Source organism: Sebastes umbrosus, chromosome 11 (genome assembly GCF_015220745.1).
Source record: "Sebastes umbrosus isolate fSebUmb1 chromosome 11, fSebUmb1.pri, whole genome shotgun sequence".
NCBI classification, from domain to species: Eukaryota; Metazoa; Chordata; class Actinopteri; order Perciformes; family Sebastidae; genus Sebastes; species Sebastes umbrosus.
The window spans coordinates 4,699,747-4,720,488 of NC_051279.1; the positions used below are offsets into that span (position 1 = coordinate 4,699,747).

General features: G+C 38.5%; 3 protein-coding genes across 5 annotated transcripts; all 3 read right to left on the reverse strand.

Moving 5' to 3' along the window:
* Window positions 1–161: 161 nt before the first annotated feature.
* LOC119496793 (membrane-spanning 4-domains subfamily A member 6C-like) lies at window positions 162–6,712 on the reverse strand. 2 transcript variants are annotated; one of them, XM_037784357.1, is made up of 8 exons: window positions 6,684–6,712; window positions 5,374–5,449; window positions 4,968–5,147; window positions 4,779–4,877; window positions 3,792–3,848; window positions 3,156–3,317; window positions 1,601–1,717; window positions 162–697 (listed from the first exon to the last, which is right to left on the reverse strand). In XM_037784357.1, exons 3-8 carry the CDS (start codon window positions 5,136–5,138, stop codon window positions 629–631), a joined length of 675 nt encoding a protein of 224 aa, XP_037640285.1. In that variant the 5' UTR covers window positions 5,139–5,147; window positions 5,374–5,449; window positions 6,684–6,712; the 3' UTR covers window positions 162–628. The 2 variants fall into 2 exon arrangements, with proteins under 2 accessions (XP_037640285.1, XP_037640286.1); XM_037784358.1 differs by lacking the exon at window positions 6,684–6,712 and adding an exon at window positions 5,605–6,396.
* A 1,013-nt stretch (window positions 6,713–7,725) lies between these two features.
* On the reverse strand, window positions 7,726–13,704 carry LOC119496790. The gene is made up of 7 exons (XM_037784354.1): window positions 13,450–13,704; window positions 11,608–11,784; window positions 11,392–11,502; window positions 10,611–10,667; window positions 9,917–10,087; window positions 8,364–8,474; window positions 7,726–8,073 (listed from the first exon to the last, which is right to left on the reverse strand). Exons 2-7 carry the CDS (start codon window positions 11,773–11,775, stop codon window positions 8,005–8,007), a joined length of 687 nt encoding a protein of 228 aa, XP_037640282.1. The 5' UTR covers window positions 11,776–11,784; window positions 13,450–13,704; the 3' UTR covers window positions 7,726–8,004.
* A 643-nt stretch (window positions 13,705–14,347) lies between these two features.
* On the reverse strand, window positions 14,348–20,737 carry LOC119496792. Of its 2 annotated transcripts, XM_037784355.1 has the most exons (7): window positions 20,400–20,733; window positions 18,705–18,872; window positions 17,867–17,977; window positions 17,512–17,568; window positions 16,618–16,788; window positions 14,883–14,993; window positions 14,348–14,628 (listed from the first exon to the last, which is right to left on the reverse strand). In XM_037784355.1, the coding sequence occupies exons 2-7, from the start codon at window positions 18,861–18,863 to the stop codon at window positions 14,560–14,562; spliced, it is 678 nt and encodes a 225-aa protein (XP_037640283.1). In that variant the 5' UTR covers window positions 18,864–18,872; window positions 20,400–20,733; the 3' UTR covers window positions 14,348–14,559. The 2 variants fall into 2 exon arrangements, with proteins under 2 accessions (XP_037640283.1, XP_037640284.1); XM_037784356.1 differs by lacking the exon at window positions 14,883–14,993 and having other exon boundaries at window positions 20,400–20,737.
* Window positions 20,738–20,742: the final 5 nt, after the last annotated feature.

Genomic DNA, 20,742 nt, shown 5'->3' on the forward strand with positions numbered 1-20,742 from the left:
GAGTGTAAAGGTGCCGGCTAAATATCTGCAGGGCTGATGAGGAAAGAGGGAACAGGTGTGTAGATGGGTGGGGCAGTCAGGTGACGGGGAAATGAGGGAAAGTCTGAGGGCATGGTTGGAAAATGGCAATAATGAAGAGGCATGGGGAATAGCGAATGTGGCTGGAGAGGACGGACAGTGTTGAGTCCACCATGCCATAGTGATTCTTGAGCCACACAATGTCATGACTGCTGCTCAGTGTATTTTGAGGATGTGGAAAGTGTGGCTTAAGACTATACATGGATCACTTCTTTCTTGAACTACTGTAAAAGATCTGGTACTAACGCTGTTGCTTTAAATGGTCAATACACTACGAACCTACTCTTTCAGCCACCTCTTGTGGCATCTAGTATGCACACATAGTTTTATAGTTTTATCTGCTGAGATTTTGAGATATCTAGCCTCCCCGATACAACCGAGGTGTCTCTTTGCACAAGTTTACTTTGAAAAATAATTCACGAGCTGATAGAAAAAATGAAACACAGACTGGAAAAAGTGTCCCTTTGTTATGAAGCAGTTTTGATTATTTGATTAAGTGTAAAATCACAAGTATTACAATAATTCATAGTCGTGCTTGCATGTGTTGATTTTAAGCACCAGGACTGGTCAGGAGGACTTCCTTCAACTGTGGCTGCTGATATTCCACATATTTGCCACCCTGTTTGCACAGAAAAAAAGTTAACTTTAATAAAGCAAAAGCAGGATAAAGTTGAGAATTACTCAAAGTGACTTTTTACTGAATTTAAAGCGGCAGTAGGCAGTATATCTTTGGCATCATTGGGCAAAAATTCCATAACAACCTTTCAGCATATTGTAATTCAAGTGTTCTGAGAGAAAATTAGACTTAGGCTTTAGAAAATCAAGCACGTGACGGGAGACTTTGACCAATCACAGGTCATTTCATAGAGAGCGTTCCTATTGGCTGTGCTCCGGTCATGTGACCGGAACTTGGCGTTCCTTCCTTGGCATCACAAGCTTTCTCATTTCACAGCTAAACCGTGCACTACAAGATGATTCTGAAAACATTTGAGGGGAGAAATAGGCATTAAAGTAACATAATATTGATTCATATTTGATCAGCGCGGCCTAGTTTGACAGTTTGATCGGAGTTCGCGAGTGATTGACAGCCGGCTCTCATAGACGGCAGCTGGACAGCAGACCTCAGATCAGCTCTTACTGCTTGTTTTCCTCCAGTCTGTGAAATCTTGCAGATGCTTTTAGGAGCACTGGAGGACACAGAGGCATATGATTTTTTTCAGGTTACCTGTTTCATGTACTACTGTCACGATATACCGACCGTTTTATAAAAATAACTTTTTTTAATCATATTTGCTCCAATCTGCCTACTTCAGCTTTAACACTGCAAATATTAAAATACTGCACCAGAAATGCAGCTAAATGTATCCCTACCACAACAACTATTGCTGTTATTCCTACGGCTACAGCTGTTATTGCTGTTCGTACTACTGATACTGTGCTTCATTTCGAGTATACCACCCAGCTGTCCTCTAATATTCATGTGGACTGTGTACATTTTGTGCATTGTCTTCTTGGTTCATACCTCTTCCTTCTTCCTGTTGACCACAGCCTTGATGCCCAGAGCGGTAAAGCTGATGCAGACACACAGCTGGAGAACAGCCATGATGATCATAGTGATGTCCACGGTTGTCAACAAACGCTGACAGAGACAAGAAATACATTTTTTTTTTAATTTGATTCAAAGGTGATTTAAATTTCACAAAACATATTATGAGGTACAAACAAATGCAATACAGATATTCTAACACTGTGAAGGAAAGTCAGTTTTAAATGACATTATCAAGACTCCACTGAATGTAATATACTATAACATATAATGTATAACTGTGTTTTTAAGTTTAACATTAAAGGACAAGGCTGAAAAAATTCTACATTTCTGTCATTGTCAACAAATCTGATTTAAAGGACAACAATGAATAATTCCTCTGAGCTCCTTTGTTGTCCATAAATTATTAAAGACATTAATCAGCAACAATAACCATGTTTACATGCACATTAATATTCCACTACAATTCAAAATATAACAATATTCTGAAGTTGATAAGGGTCATGTAAACAGCATATTCCGTTTATATATTCTGAATAAGGCTCCAAATGGAGCATTTTCCGATAAAGACATGGGCTGATATTATCCAGGTTTTAGAAGCATTCTTTGTACATGTATACAGCGCATTCAGAATATGCGTCTCAGTCTGTGTTTTTACCGCAGTTTGCGACTCACGGCCTCTTGCCTGTTTACAGCCAGCTCTGTGCGTTGAACATCTACTAAAAAGCTAACACTTTACAGAGATGCATGCCCAAAAGAAAAGCCCACATTTCTGGTCGGAAGGAGAAACACACCGACTTCTAAACATTATGAAAGACTTGGATATCAACAGGTTTTTGGAAATGTGCAAATATCGCAACACCAACCTTCTCAAGAAGATGGCTGAAGGAATGAACGAGGGAGGCTGTGTTCGCACAGTCGAACAAGTCAGCCGCCGGTGGAAAACTTTGAAAAAAATCTGAGTTAAACGGAGTATGCACAGCTGCATGGAATGATCATTTTCATTAGCTTAGCTTAGTAGGACTAATGGCTTTTTCAGAATTAGGGCAAAAAAATGAATATTTGTGCATGTAAACGTAGTCATTGTTACACTGGGTGAGATGTTCCTTCATTACCTTGAAAACACACTGTAGTTTATTTTGAATAAATCCCACATACAACATCCTGCTGCAGTAAATACTGTAGTTATACTCACTACTAGAGGACCATGTGTATTAATCCGCAGCTGAAAATAGTCCCCAACAAATGCTCTTTTAACTCCTCTTTGAGTTACGTTTGCCAAAATCTACAGTGCCCTGCTGTTACAGGAAATTGCTGAGCCTTTTTTCAAAATGAAATGTATTGTTCAGTTTTTTAAGATTCATGACTTCAGTCAGAATGAATGAGCTTGGAACTGAGAGCCACAGACTGGGTTGAGAAGTTGTAAAGTATTGCGAGATGGACTAACACGTTGTTGGTTTTGTTTTTTTATGGGGTTTGTTGAGGAAAATACAGAATAAAACCAGTTTCATCCTTTAAGAAGTATGCTTACCTGTAAGTAGTATGCCACATATTGGCAGTCATCCTGAAGTTCCGCAATGGGCCCGTCACACATCCTGGTGGCGGGGGCTCCTGCCAGGTCTACGGCAGTCTGCACAATACCAATAATGGCGAAGATAGATCCGACTATGTTCACTAACACAGCAAAGCCCACCTGAGAGGAAAGACTCAGTTATTCTTTTGACTTGTATGTTTTTACCCATTTCTTTCAATTTTGGTCGTCAGCCCTTTTCAGATATGGAATACATAACAATACTGGCTCCATCTATCTGCTAAAGTGACGTCTTTTTGTCATTCAGACATCGGTGTCTTTTACATTAGTATTCCTTACAGTTTCAGACATGAGAGGACATTTATGGAAAGAGCCACAACGCTTGCACGATATTTGGCACCATGGTGCACGAGAGGGTTAAAAATGTTATGATAGCTTTGATTTCACAAGCTGCACCACTAATGGATTTAACATTGAACAGTGAGTGGCGCCTCAATGTAAACGCCTCTTTCACAGTGTTTCATGGTTTATTCAAGAGATGATGATTGAGATATTAAATTATTCCAGTAATCAATTCCCATCACCAATAACATGAAGAGTTCCATGTCTGAAAGGGTCTTTATGATTTATATTTACCAAGAGAAGAGAGCGGAACCGTCCGGCAAGAATGGACATGATTCCAGCTACGATGAACTGAAGAGAGGACAGCACAGTGAAATTAATAAAACATTAATGAATAATATTTTTTGTACAAGAAAGAAAAAAAATCGATGTAAAAAACATCAGGAAGGATCCTGCTTTTGTGATTGCACTCTATAGAAATCTAACTATAAAGCAAGCAATCCTTTTCTGTCTTTCTGTATGTCCTTTACATATTTGGAGAACCGCTCATCCAATCGACTTCAAACTCCCAAGGGAGGGCGGTGTTGAAGGTGGTGCAATTTGACCAGATGGTGGCACTGTAACAATGAACATCACAATTTATGAACCGTAACTCTCAAAAAACAATTTTTTTCCTGGATTCTGTGAAACCAGACGAATCTATCCAGATAAACCACACACATTTACGTCTATATTGATTCACCACCATTTTGAATTTTGTCCAAATTTTGCTGCTACTCCTACAAATTTTGAGCAATCATCACCAAATTCGGTACAGAACATCTCTGGATCAAGCCGGAAATAGTCACTTCTTGTGAGCTCTAATGCTGTGGGAAAGGGCGTATATTACAAACAATGTCATATCTCCTGAACGCTTTGTGCTATTGGGTCCACATTTGGTGGGAATCTGTAAATATGATGTTTGAGTGATCATGGCAAATTTGGTGGCGCTGTAGCATTATCATCTAACTATAAAGGAAGGAATCTCTGTCTGTATATGGACAGTATGTATGACTGTCCTTCGCGTATCTCGAGAACCTTTCATCACATCAATTTCACACTTGGCGGGTGCGAGCAGCGCCATACTGCGTTTCTTGAGAGAGATGCAAGCTGCGCTTCTGGGGGCCAAGCAATCGGTCTGCTCCGGACGGGCACGTGCTCCAAATTGGCACTGCACTATTATTAAATAAAATAAATAAATATGCTCTCCAGGTAATATTAACACAACAATATTATTTTTACCACGCCACCCAGCCAGTAAACAGCAAAATTGCCAGGCTTTATGTATGGTCGTCCTGGCCCAAGTCCGATGTTGAGCAGGCCCACCATGATCTGTATAGTCTGGAAAAGATTCAAACAAGTAAATCTCATTGACTTATACTTGAATGTTTTAATACTGCACATGATTAAATACATATTCATTTCTCTCACCCCTAGAGCCGCAGTCACATTGGTCTGCATCAGCACCTTGTATACTGAGCAGCACACCGGACTGTAGCAAAGAGTCTTGAGGATTTGACACAGCAGTGGTGACATGCTCTCGCTGTCAGTCGGAACGGTGACCACAGTCACTCCCTTGTCTTTGACAACAGTGATGGTCATCTCTCACACCTGCAACATGACATGGATATTTTGAGATGGAAGGTTGGACAGATGGATAAATAAAGTACTTTACTAATCCCAACTGTTACAGCAGCCAAGTGACACACAAATAAAGTAATAAAACAAAAACAACTAAACTCTTAATATGTGTAAATATACACAATTATAGTGCCCGGTAATATTGTGTACATAATTAGTTCAAGTCTAGTGCAGTATATAAAGTAGGCTAGATTACCTTGTATTGGTACGGCAAGGTACAGCAACACTCGTGTGTTTGTTGAACAAAGAGTAAGTCTTATCAGTCTCAAAACCTGCAAAAATAAACATTAAGTCACTGATATCTGTGAAAGGAATGTTTAGTTGAACGAAACTTCGCTTTTCAAATTGAATAAAAGAATCTTAAGCTGCAGAAGGAAAGAGATTATGGTCAGCATTTCATACAGAAAAACACACACAAGTGATACACCTTTCTGCTCTGAATCCTAAGAAGAGGGATTTTATACACATGTTGTCCGAGGTGACCAAAAGGCGAGGGGGGATTAACAAAGGCTGAGACCAAAAAGGGAGAGAGAGAGCTGAGATTCTTGAAGAAGTTGAGTTCCTGTGATAGTGAAGGTGTGACTCCCTGCTATAGGCTAGGCTCTCCTCACAGCAACTCACGGGACAGGGGTCTGATAATCTCTGTAAAGGCTCAACACAGAGGTTACATGGCGCCATTAACATGCGTCTTGGGTGATCCAATCACAAGGGTTCGGGGGTTAGGTTTGTCACACAGAACCATCTGAGAAGCCATCACTGGAAAAGGGTACTTTCAAAAAAATTAATATTACTCTCGCATTGTGAGAGTATAGTCAAGAAATAAAGATCCCTGACTATAGCTTTGTGTCTGGTGTTATTCTAATGGCACCTGCCTACATACAAAATAATTTATAGCCTATAGGTTTTATATAGGTTTCGGTTCACGAACAGGTTTTGTCATTTGGACGGAGGGGAGTTCAGTTTCCCAGAAAGTGCTGCACCTCCTTGTGTTTGCCATCTCAACCTCTCATCTGAAAGCTAACGCACAAAAAAGCATCTAATAAAAGCTTTCTCAAAAATGAGGAATCAGGGTCTTGAATATCAACCAACAACACACATAAAAATCCAATCCAATCTTATTTATAAAGCGCATTTAAAAACAACAAAAGTTGACCAAAGTGGTGTACAATTATACATAAAAAACATAAAAAACAACACAATAAAACACTAAGACCAACTTAAAACCAACAGGACATTAAAATAATAAAAGCGTTAAGACCAATAGGAAAGGAAAAAGGATTAAAATAGTCAACTCTTATGCCGAGCCAAAAGCCACAGCCAAAATTATTAAAAATGGAAAGTTTATATAAATAAATAAAATAAATCAAGTTTATGTTCAAATAATTATCTTTTGCAAACCGTAAAAAAACATGAACAAGATATTCATATAACCAGTTCATAACATTGTCTTATTATAAAGTTCAAATTATTATGAATTATTTGTTTTTGTGTGTGCAGAGAACTCACCTGGTTCGTGGCTCACTGTAACTGCGTCAGTCTGGTTTACTGAAGGTGTGACTTCAGGTAGCTGCAACAAAACTGATACTCCCTATTGCTCGTTTGATTTCTTCAAAATAAAAGCATCCATACCAAAATGATGTCTCAAAATGTATTTAGCACAATAAAAAACCCAGAATAATTTAAAAGTATCAACACCACAATGGAAGTATATATTATAGTAGTAACATACCTACTGTATGCACATAGTTTTGGGGTTTATCTGCTGAGATTTTGAGATATCTGGTCTCCCCAATACAAATGAAGTGAATGGAGTTTCATTTTAGTGAAAAGTTTACAGAAATAGAAAAACTCAACAGCAGAGTCTCTTTGGATAGTTTTCACCATTTTACATGTTTTTATTCAATCAAGTTTACTTTAAAAAATAATTAACAAGCAGATAGAAAAAAAATTAGGCATATACATAGACTGGGGGGAAAAGTGTCTTGAGATATAAAGCAGTTTTGATTATTTCAGCCAATTAGACTGTTGTAAGGTTATTAAATAGGCGTTATTGCTCCATTTTGAAGCCTCGAGTTCGCCATTTTGGTCGTCGCCATCTTGGTTTTTTGCAACCAGAAATGACACGAGAAGGTGGAGCTAAATACAACTGAACACTGAATAAGACAACTTTAGGCGACCAAAAATTATACAATTAACTTTCATGAACTGAAAAACACTCTGTGAAAGGGTTAAAGTTGTAAGACAAAAACAGAACAACTCCGAGACCGGACAACGCCGTGGTAGCGATCCGTCAATCACAAGGTAGCCACGCCCTAAAGCATCCCTTGCTTTATGGTCTATTTGACTCTAAATGGGACCATAGTTTACTAAATGAACATCATGCTGTATTGAAGAAGATTTAAAACTAGCGATTGAGATCATAAACTCATGTTTACAATGTTTACTGAGGTAATAAATCAAGTGAGAAGTAGGCTCATTTTCTCAGACTTCTATACAATCTGACTTTTGCAACCAGAGGAGTCGCCCCCTGCTGGCTGTTAGAAAGAATGCAGGTTTTAGCATTGGCTTCATTTCTCAGACCCAGAAGTAGCCCACTAGTTTTATCATTTATTCACATGGTAGATCACAGAAAGAAGTTATAAAAGAACACAACAGCAACCTCTAGTGTTCGTAATAAGTGTCACGGGAGTAGAAGTGGAAGTCAGGCGCTGTAGTGCTTATAGCGACCGATAACACCTATTTAATGGCTTGCAAATCGGGTGATTATTTTCAGCAAGTGACAATTACAATAATTCATAGTCATAAGCTTCCATGTGTTTAGTTGATTTTAAGCACCAGGAATGGTCAGGAGGACTTCCTTCAACTGTGGCTGCTGATCTTCAACATCATTGCGAAACTGTTTGCACAAAAAAAAAAAAAAGTTTACTTTAATAAAGCAAAAACAGGATAAATTTGAGAATTACTCAAAGTAACTTTTTACTGAACTTAACCCTGCAAATAGTAAATACTGCACCAGAAATGTGGCTACTGTTAATGCATCTGTACTACAATAACTATTGCTGTTATTCCTACTGCTACAGCAGGACTAATACACCTGCTCATCTTTCTGAATATACCGCCACCCAGCTGTCCTCTAATATTCATGTGGACTGTGTACATTTTGTGCATCGTCTTCTTGGTTCATACCTCTTCCTTCTTCCTGTTGACCACAGCCTTGAAGCCCAGAACAGCCAAGCGGATGCAGACACACAGCTGGAGAACAGCCAGGACGATCATAGTGATGTCCATAACTGTCAACTAGGGTTGTAAAAGTATGAGATTTTCACGGTACAATAACCATCCCAGAGTCATCATCAGACTGTCGTCTCCAACTAAATCTCAGCCTATAGATCAAACAGTTGGCTATTAACACGGTTATTTACAGGCAACAATATGTATAGATGTCTGGATAAGCAATATCCGGCCATTGTGTTGGACGGGGGAAGACTGAAGGGACATGGCAGCTATCAACCTTCATTTATTAATAATTATTAGACATGTGTATAAAACAAGGTTTTTTTAACAAGAGATGAATGGATACGACCTTGTCAAAATTACAATCCAAACATACGGCAAATTGCATTGACGTCTACGGGATCTTCTGTTTTCTTTCCCCCGAAAGAGGGTGCGGCCTTGTCTGTTTGCGAAATACCCGTATGAACCGGTCTGGTGTATTGATGTATAAAGAGGACGGAGATGACTGGGAGAGCTAGCGAAGGACTTGGCAAAGTTAACGAAAGTAGACACGTGTGATTACGTCCGGTTTTCAAAATAAGGTGATAACAAAGGGAACTGTATATACAAAATGCATATATGTAAATAAGATTGATTGGATTATATTCACCAGAAATATAAAACATTACTTGTCCCTTAAAGTATAAAGAAAATACCACTGAATTGTGAGGGAAATGTTTTTGTTTGATTTTTGGGTTGCTGGAAAAAATGCAGTTCAATTCATATCTGACTACATACATGTTGAAAATCAAATCAAACATTTTTACTGTATAAATGAAGATATTTAATAAGTAGTAGTATAATAGCATAAGTCCCTATAAGTGTAAGACTCATCTTCTCCCCCATGATCTAGTGTTAAAAAATGTAACAAAAATCACAATAAATCGTAATATCGAATTGCAATACTTAAAAATCACAATACATATCACAATCCAAGTATCGTGATAGTATTGAATAGTGAGATAGGTGTATCGTCCCCACCCTAGTTTCCACCATGGATGTTATTCCACTATTCCACCGCTGACTCTTCTCCTTGAGCAAGACTCTTTCCATAATGTTGTCAGACACTTATAATAACAATCAGAGTCTGTCATGGCAAAAACAAGCACTTTTAGTGAACATTAATGACGGTGCCAGCTTGCCCCAATAAGATTACATTGCAGCCTGTGAGCAGCATGGGGAAATAGGGTCCAGGTTGAAAAATACTGAAGTTACCCGTTGTGCCCAGCTGTTTAAGGAAATTGCTGAGCCATTTTTTTTTTTAAATCAAACTATGAATTTGTGGGCAGTTTTTAAAGAATTATGTCTTCAGTAGGAGCAAATGAGTTCGGAGCTGAGAGCCACAGACTGGGTAGAGAAGTTGGAAAGTATTGAGAGACGGAGTAACATTTTGTTTTTTTTCTTTTTTCATGGGATTTTTTTGACAATAAGAAAAATACAGCTTCATCCTTTAAAAATATGCTTACCTGTAAATAGTACATCACATATCCACAGTTGTTAGTATAAGTATCAGGAAGGTAACTCCTCCAGGTACACATCTTGGTGTCAGGGACAGCTGCCAGGTCTACGGTATACAGCACAAAGCCAATAAAGGCGAAGATAGATCCGACTATGTTCACAAACACAGCAAAGCGAACCTGAGAGGAAAGACTCCATTATTCTTTTGACTTGTACGTTTTTACACATTTCTTTCAATGTTGGTCTTCATCCCTTTTCAGATATGGAATACATAACAATACTGGCTTCATCTATCTGTTATGTTTTTTTTATGTTTCAGACATTTGTGTCTTTTACGTTAATATTCCTTACAGTTTCAGACATGAGAGGACATTTATGGAAAAAGCCAAAATGCTTGCGTGATATTTGGCACCGTGGTGCACAAGAGGGTTAGATATGTTGTGATAGCAAGAAAGAACAATGTTCTTTGACAACCTGCATCACTAATGGATTTAATGTTGAGTGAATGACACTCCCCTCCACTGCTCACAGTATATCCTCTAACACGTTCACATCAATTTCATCATTTAATTTTATAGGTTAACTAAATTTGCTGTCTGTTTTATAATATCCCACAGAATGAAAGGTGAAAATATTATGTTAAATTCTATCAACCATAACATAAAGGACTCATGTTTGAATCGGCCTTTAGGCTTTACTTACCAAGCAAAGAAATGGGAACCGGTCGGCAACAAGGGACACGATTCCAGCTACGATGAACTGAAGAGAGGAAATAAGATAAGAAAAATATATCAAAAATCTATGAAATACCAGGAATATTTCTATAAATTATTTCTCATTAAGCAATGTTATTCTCTAGAATCAATCAATGACGTTATCCTTTTATATTTGTTTATTTATTTATTTACATTTGTATTAATTCCCTCATTTATTTACTCTTCTGTTTAATTTTTCCTTTTTATTTATTTCTGTATTTATTTTCATTAATTCTTTAATTGTTATTATTATTTTTTTCTATTGTCTTTTATTTATTTTATATTTAAATGTATGTATTTAATGCTAGCTGGTCGCAATGGAGGCTAAATAATCATGATCAAATATTTTAATCAACTGACAGCCCTAGTATTTATGCATTTAATTATTTATGCACGATTTTCCCTTTGCATTTCACCCCTTATTTATTCCCCCAAACTTATTTATTTCTGTATTCTTTTCTTTATACATTTCTTTTCACATTTATTTATGCTCATTAAGCAATGTTATTCTCTGGAATCAGCAGATGTTGTTATCCTTTTAGGAAATCCTTTGGCCACAAAATCATTTGAATGCATTTTTAAAAACTTCTGGTATTTGTGTCTGTTTGGTGAAACATTACAAAAACATCGAGAAAAATCCTGATTTTGCCATCGTACTCATTAGTCATATTAAACAAAAGAAATAGATATGTTCAAGGTAATATCAACATAACAATGTTATTTTTTACCACGCCACCCAGCCAGTAAGCAGCTCCCATGCTGGTCAGATCCCAAGAAGACATGTATACTCGTCCTGGCCCAAGTCCGATGTTGAACAGGCCCACCATGATCTGTATAGTCTGTAAACAGATTCAAAACAATGAAATCTCATTGTTTTATACTTGAACATATAAAGACCACCACTTAATACTGCACATGAATAAATACACTTTAATTTCTCTCACCCCTAGAGCTGCAGTCATATTGGTCTGCATCAGCCCCTTGTACACTGAGCACATCAGACTGCAGCAAAGATCCTTGAGGATTTGACACAGCGGGGGCAACATGCTCTCGCTGTCAGTCGCCATGGTGACCACGGTCACTCCCTTGTCTTTGACAACAGTGATGGTCATCGCTCACACCTGCAACATGATATATGGAGATATTGAGATGGGAAGGTTGGACAGATGGATTGCAGCCAAGTGACACATAAATAAAGTGATAAAAACATAAACAACTCAAATCTTAACTATAGAAACTGATCTAAAAATAAAACTAGGGCAGTACTCTCAACTTTAAATATACACAGTGAAACAAAGACATAAAACGACAACAGAGACACTCGAAACAGCTGAAAAGAGACGGATTACTGTAAATGAAAACAAGTGAACGTAGTGGACTCACAGCTACATCAACCAGCACTTACTTGAAATATTTAACACCTGTGATTCGGTGCACAATGAGTAAGGCATTATTATGTTAAATTAGCCAAGTGGAAAATATGATGTGAATATATTCACACTTAAGTTACTTGATGGCACTGTGCCTTTTCAGGTATAGACCCAGTGGTTTGTGGACTACGGTTTTGAAGCCTCGAGTTTGGCATTTTGGTCGTCGACATCTTGTTTTTTTGCAACCAGAAGTGACATGAGAGGGTGGAGCTAAGTACAACTAAACGGCAACCAAAATGTTATAATAAACTTTAATGAACTGAAAACAGACTGTGAAAGGGTTACAGCTCTAAGATAAAAACATGGTCAACTCCCAGACCGGACAACGCCGTGGTAGCGACCTGTCAATCACAAGGAAGCCCCGCCCTAAAGCATCCCCTGCTTTAATAATTTACTAAATGAACATCATGCTGTATTGAAGAAGACTTGAAACTAGCGATTGAGACCATAAACTCATGTTTACAATGTTTCCTGAGGTAATTAATCAAATGAGAAGTAGACTCATTTTCTCATAGATTTCTATACAATCAGACTTCTTTTTGCAACCAGAGGAGTCGCCCCCTGCTGGCTGTTAGAAAGAATGCAAGTTTAAGGCACTTCCGCATTGGCTTCACTTTTCTGAACTCAAGTTTTGCACCTGGTAGGCATTGCCCCTTTCAAAACAGGTTGTGTCTAGAAGGTAACCCACGAGTTTGGAAACTTTCGTTAGATGGTTAAGGTTGGACATGGACCTTGAATAGTTAAGGTTAGGATAGTTGTCGGGCTGTGAGTCTTTCAAGAGTTTTACAGGTTTTTGCTGATTTTTTTCCAGAGGCTTACCTTCTAGACACAACCCAGATATATGCGCAAGAGGGTCAAAGTTCATTGCGCAATGTTATGACGAAGTAGTATGCTCCAATTGTATGCATACTGCAAGCTAGTACATACTTTGAAAGCACAGCATATGTACTAAAAGTAAAAAAGAGAAAGTATGCGATGTGGAACGCAGCCTTTCCCAGAAAGTGCAGTGCTTCCCTCCCTTGTGTTTGCCATCTCAACCTCTTATCGTAAAGCTAACACACAAAGAAGGAACTAACAAAAGCTTTCACTAAAATGAGGAATCAAGGTCGACCAACAACACACACACACACATAAAAACTATTAAAAATGGAAAGTTTATATGAATAAATAAAATAAAATAAATCAAGTTGATGACATCTTTCTTTCCGTAACTCTCTTGCAGACCGTAAATACATGAACAAAATATCCATATAACCAGTTCAGAGCTCAATAAACAGGTTGTCTTATTGGTGAATTGATTATTAGAAAGTTCAAATTATCATGAATTATGCGTTTTTGTGTGTGCAGAGAACTCACCTGGTTCGTGGCTACAGACTCACTGTAACTGCATCAGTCTGGTTTACTGAAGGTGTGAGTTCAGGTAGCTGCAACAAAACTGATACTCCCTATTGCTCGTTTGATTTCTTCAAAATAAAAGCGTCCTTACCAAAGTGATCTCTCTTGGTTTGTATTTTGCACAAATAAATGAAAAATTAGCAGTGGCAGAAGATCCTTTACTTTAGCAAAAGTAGCAACATCACAATGTAAGTATATATTATAAGGAACAGACCAATGCACATGGAAGGAGGTATTGTTTTCACCGGCGTTGGTCTGTTTGCGGGATTACTCCAAAAGTTTGCAATGGATTTAAATGACATTTTTTGGATGGGTGGGGTTTAGCCCAATGAACAATCCATTAGATGTTGGTGGTGATCCGGATCATGATCCAGATTCAGGAATGTTTTTAAGGATTCCGATCAGCCTGAGCATTAAAACCACAGGGTTTAAAACATGCACAGTGTAACTGATGACGCGTTGATGACGCGTAACACCGCCTCCTTCTGAGAGCAGGAGCTGCTGTCCGTCCGCGGTGAGAAAGAACAAAGCGGTAGCTAACGGGATGACAGACAACATAGTGTAACGTTATACGGACATAACAAGGCTGCTGAATGAGAGAGGCATCTGCCGATACGTTACACGGAAACACACCGTGTAAATAATAAGCCGACCAACTCACGGTACCGCCAGCTGTGAGCTGTGATCTGTTTTTAAAGTCACGCACCTTGGCGGAGGTTTGCGCTCTCCGAGTGCAATTCTAGTTTGGGTTTAATCTGCTGAGATTTTGAGATATCTGGCCTCCCCAATACAACTGAAGTGAATGGAATTTCATTAGTGAAAAATTACAACTCAAAAACTCAACAGTAGTCTCTTTGGACAGTTTTCAACAATTTACATATTTTTATTCAATAAAGTTTACTTTGAAAAATAATTCACAAGCAGATAGAAAAAAAAGTTTAAATACATACACAGACAGGAAAACCGGTAGTTTTGATATCAAGCAGTTTTGATTATTTTCAGCGAGTGAGTGTAAAAGCATAAAAGTATTACAATGACTCATAAGCTTCCATGTGTTTAGTGGAATTGATTTTAAGCACCAGGACTGGTCTGGAGGACTTCCTTCAACTGTGGCTGCTGATCTTCAACATCTTTGACATCCTGTTTGCACAGAAAAAAAATAACTTTATTAAAGCAAAAACAGAGTGAAGTTTAGTCGAAGTAATCACTCAATGCTGCAAATATTAAATACTGCACCATAAATGCAGCTCAATGTATCCCTGCTGTTATTCCTACTGCTACAGCTGTTATTACTGCTAGTACTGCTAATACTTTGCTTCACCTTTCTGAATATACCACACAGTTTCATTCATGTGGGATGTGTACATTTTTTGCATTGTCTTCTTGGTTCATACCTCTTCCTTCTTCCTGTTGACCACAGCCTTGACGCCCAGAGCAGTAAAGCTGATGCAGACACACAGCTGGAGAACAGCCAAGATGATCATAGTGATGTCCACGGTTGTCAACTAGGGTTGTAACAATATGAGATTTTCACGATGAAATAAGCATCTCAGAAAATATCACAGTTTCACGGTATTACACTATTATTATTATTATTATTATTATTATTAGTAGTAGTAGTAGTAGTAGTAGTATTGACGGTTACAATGACCCTTAAAGGTCCCATATTGTAAAAAGTGAGATTGTCATGTCTTTTATATTATAAAGCAGGTTTAAGTGATATATAAATACTGTGAAAGTATCAAAACACTCAATCCATGGAGAAATACACGCAGACCGTATTCAGAAACTGTATGTTTGAAACAAGCCGTCAGGATTTCTGTCCATTTGTGATGTCACAAATCTACAATATTAAGACCATTACACAGTTTTAAACATGAACATTACAGCATGTAAACATGTTCTAGTAGTACGCGGTATGATAACCGTCAACTTTCATACCACAGTACGCTGTTACAACCCTACTGTCAACAAACACTGATATAGACAATAAATAAATAAGAGAGAATTGGATTTGATTCAAAGACTATTTAAATTTAAAAAAAAAAAGTATTATTGATTTATGAGGTACAAACAAATGCAATGCAAATAAACTGTAAACACACTGCTACACCTACGTTCACAGCTATAACGCCACCAACAACCTCACACTCACCACCAACACACACACGGTCTGTTGGAAACTCGCTAAAGTTACGCAGACTACGTGTGCGGCGGCGAGCACGAAGCCTCCGGCAATGCTAGAGCTGCTAACGTAGCAGAAATACACACTGTTTGTTGGCCTCTCGCTAAAGTTACGCTGGGCAGACACACAGCTGACAACCTGCTAAACTAAACTAAATGTGCGGTGGAGACTTTTACTGGGAAAGTGGCTGCATGTCCGCGACACTACACGCAGCATCGTAGCTGCTAAGTTAACACTTCCGGACGGGTGAACTGGGGACTCCCGTCAACGAATATCTGTTGTGCTCCTGCAGCTGGTTCACCGCTGCATGTGAGGCACAAATCTTGTCGGTTAACGGTTAATAATCGGTTAACGAGGGTCGGTTATCGGTTAAGAAAATTTTTCAAAATGAACATCCCTAGTAGCCATCTAGTTCAAAAAGCTCATCCACATCGTTGAACCACTGTTGTCTTACGGCAACACGTCACCTCGCCATATTTCAGAACGAGACTTTTCCTTGTGCGAGACTCTTTCCATAATGTCAGACACTTATAATAACAATCAGAGTCAATCATGGTAAAAACAAGCACTTTTAGTGGACGTAAATGACGGTGCCAGCTTGCCCCAATAGGATTACATTACAGCTGCTGCCGTCTACAGCGCTCTCCTTCATTACTGGACCAATTTCAGAAATTGTTGTCCCCATTAGTCAGTTAGACATAAAAACATAAGAAAATAGGGTCCAGGTTGAAAATTACAGAAGTTGCCCGTTATCTCCTCTTTGAATAACGTTTGCTAAAATCTACAGTGCCCAGCTCTGTAAGGAAATTGTTAGGTTGAGAAGATGGAAAGTATTGAGAGGCGGACTAACACGTTGTTGGTTTTCTTTTTTTTTTTAATGGGGTTTGTTGATAATAAAAAAACATACAGCATAAAACCAGCTTCATCCTTCCATCCATGCTTACCTGTAAATAGTATGCCACATATCCACAGTGGCTATTATACCAATCAGAAATGTAACTCCTCCAGTTACACATCCTTTCGGCAGGTAGAGCTGCCAGGTCCTTGGCATACGGCTCAATACCAAGAATGGCCAAGGTAGATCCGACTATGTTCACAAACACAGCAAAGCCCACCTGAAAGGAAAGACTCCGTTATTCTTTTGACTTGTATGTTCCAACACATTTCTTTTTTTTGTCATGCAGAAATCGTTTTTTAATTAACGTTAATGTTCCTTACGGCTTCATTCAGACACAAGCGGACATTTAGATTATGGAAAAGAGCCACAATGCTTGCACAATATTTGGCCCGATGCACAAGAGGGGGAGTTTGCATGTTCTCCCCGTGTTAGCGTGGGTGTTCTCCGGCTTCTCCGGCTTCATCCCACAGTCCAAAGACATGCAGGTTAATTGTTGACCCTAAATTTGCCCGTAGGTGTGAATGTGAGCGTGAACGGTTGTCTGTCTCTTTGTGTCAGCCCTGTGATAGTCTGGCGACCTGTCCAGGGTGTACCCCGCCTTCGACCAATGTCAGCTGGGATCGGCTCCAGGATGCACGAGAGGGTTAAAAATGTTTTAATAGCAAGAAAGAACAGTGTTCTCTGTTCTTTCATAACCTGCATCACTAATGGATTCAACGTTGAAGAGTGAGTGATGCTCAACCCCGGCTTCTCGCCGTGAATCCACTAATACAGTCACATCAATTTCATCATTAAACGTTACAAAATCTGCTATCTGTTTTACAATAGCCAACAGAATGAAAAATCAAAATATGATAAATTCCCATCACCCAGTGAAAATCATAGGTGGCTTCATCTGTAAAGGGATGCATGTCTGAAAGGGCCTTTGGTCTTTACTTACGAAGGAAAGAGAGGGGAACCAGCCAGCAAGAAGGGACACGATTCCAGTTGTGATGAACTGAAGAGAGGACATAAGATTAGAAAAATAAATCAGAAATCTACGTAAAATCAGAAATATTCCTCATTAAGCAATGTTATTTTCTAGAATCAGTAGATGTTGTTATCCTTTTATGAAATCCTTCGGCCATAAAATCCTATGACTGCATTTTAAAAAGTTCTGGTAATTGTGTCTGTTTGGTTTAATATTACAAAAACTTCAAGAAAAATCCTGATTTTTCCATCGTACTCTATAATGATGTTTTTTTTTAATACGTATGTTCTCAAGGTGATATTAACACACAACAATATCACTTTACCCCGCCACCCAGCCAGTAAGCAGTTCCCATGCTGGTCAGATCCCCAGGATACATGTTTGCTCGTCGGGGCCCAAGTGCGATGTTGAACAGGCCCACCATGATCTGTATAGTCTGTAAAAGATTCAAAACAATTAAATCTCATTGTTTTATATGTGAACTTTTTAACATCTTAAGACCACCACTTGAAGCTGAAGTATAGGCGAGATTTGAGAAAATATGATTTAAAGAAGTTATTTTTATAAAACGGTCGCTATATCCTGACAGTAGTACATGAGACAGGCAATCTGAATATTTCTTGCATACAATGTTTTCAGAATCATCTTGTAGTATACTGTTTAGCTGTAAAATGAGTTTGTGACCCGGCAGCCATGTTGAGATCAGTTGAGGAAATACCAAGAATCCCACCAACCGGAGCAATCTTCCTCATTTTAAAGCTAGACAGTACACTACAAGATGTTTCTGAAAACATCTGAAGAGAGAAATAGGCATTACAGTAACAGAATATTCATTCATATTTCATCAGCGCTGCCTAGTTTGACTGTTAATTGGAGTTCACGAGTGATTGACAGCTGCCTCTGTATAATGAACAGCCAATAGGAACGCTCTCTCTCTCTGAAATTACCTGTGATTGGTCAAAGTCTCCCGTCACGGGCTAGATTTTTAAAGCCTGAAAACAGAGTCATGAGGAGGTGCAGAAGTCTAGTTTTCTCTCTGAACACTTGAATTACAATATGCTGAAAGGTTATTATGGAATTTTTGCCCAATGATGCCAAAAACATGTTCTGCCTACTGCAGGTTTAATACTGCACATGACTAAATATACTTTAATTTCTCTCACCCCTAGTGCTGCAGTCACATTGGTCTGCATCAGCCCCTTGTACACTGAGCAACAGCAAAGAGTCTTGAGGATTTGACACAGCTTTGGTGACGTGCTCTCGCTGTTAGTCGCCATGGTGACCACAATCACTCCCTTGTCTTTGACCACAGTGATGGTCATCTCTCACACCTGCAACATGATATGGACATTTTGAGATGGAAGGTTGGACAGATGGATAAATGCAGTACTTTACTAATACAAACTGTTACAGCAGCCAAGTGACACACAAAGAAATAAAAACATAAATAACAAAAAATCTTGACTAGAAACTGAACTAAAACTATAGGGCAGTACTCCAACTCTAAATATACACAAAGAAACAACGAGAGACATACATACCCATACTACCCTACTAGTTAGTATGCCAGAAAAAGATAGTATGTCCCAATACACAGTATGTCAAATGCAGTATGCCAAAAATACCAGGATGTCCTATACTGCATCCAGTGAAATTTTTGCAGTATGCAAGCTAGCATGCTTTTTTCTGTCTATTCTGACCCACAATCCTCTGTGTAGCAGATATATGATGTGACGACCCCTCCACTCCACTAGGTGTCCTGTGTCTTTTTGCTGGTTCTCCTTTGTTTTGCAGGAGAGGGTCGTCAGGTTGATGAGCCACACCTGGGCTTGGTGTGGTTGGGATAAAAGCTCTCTACCTTTCAACAGATGTCGCGCTCTCTTCCTTGGCTGGCACACCTGTTTTGGTTTTGTTTGCAGCAGACATTTTCACACACCCACACATGCCTACATTACTGATTACTGACTTTCCACGTTTATTTAGTTATTGATTGTTAGTTTGTTAAATAAATGCCTGTTACTATTTTTAAACTCGTCTGGTCTCCCATTTTTGTTGCAACCTTTGAGCCGGGTTGTAACAATGAGCAAGAGGGTAAAAGTTCAAGGGCAAAGTTATGACGAAGTAGTATGTCCCAATTGTATGGATACTGCATATCACAGTAGGAACTTTTTAAAGGTCCCATATTATAAAAAAGTGAGATTTTCATGTTTTTTTATTATAAAGCAGGCTTAAGTCCTATATAAATACTGTGAAAGTATCGAAACACTCAATCCACAGGGAAATACACACAGCCCGTATTCAGAAACTCAGGTATATTCAGGCCGACAGTATGAGGAAAATAAAGCTTTTTTTTAACTTTACAGCATGTAAACATGTTCTACTAGAAACACAAAATACAAGTATGAACCTGAAAATGAGCATGATATGGAACCTTTAAGCGCAGCTGTAGTACGTACTAAAAGTAAAAAAGAGAAAGTATGCGATGTGGAACGCAGCCTTTCCCAGAAAGTGCAGTGCTGCCCTCCCTTGTGTTTGCCATCTCAACCTCTTATCGTAAAGCTAACACACAAAGAAGGATCTAACAAAAGCTTTCACTAAAATGAGGAATCAAGGTCGACCAACAACACACACACACACATAAAAACTATTAAAAATTGAAAGTTTAAATGAATAAATCAAATAAATGAAGTTGATGACATCTTTCTTTCCGTAACTCTCTCGCAAATCGTAAAACCATGAACAAAATATCCATATAACCAGTTCAGAGCTCAATAAACAGGTTGTCTTATTGGTGAATTGATTATTAGAAAGTTCAAATTATTATGAATTATGCATTTTTGTGTGTGCAGAGAACTCACCTGGTTCGTGGCTACAGACTCACTGTAACTGCGTCAGTCTGGTTTACTGAAGGTGTGAGTTCAGGTAGCTGCAACAAAACTGAACAAAACCTGTCGCTCATTTAATTTCTTCAAAATAAAAGCATCCTTACCAAAGTGATCTCTCTTGGTTTGTATTTTGCACAAATAAATGAAAACTTAGCAGTGGCAGAAGATCCTTTACTTTAGTAAAAGTAGCAACATCACAATGTAAGTATATATTATAAGGAACAGACCAATGCACATAGTTTGGGTTCAATCTGCAGAGATTTTGAAACATCTGGCCTCCCCAATACAACTGAAGTGTGTTTCATTAGTGGAAAAA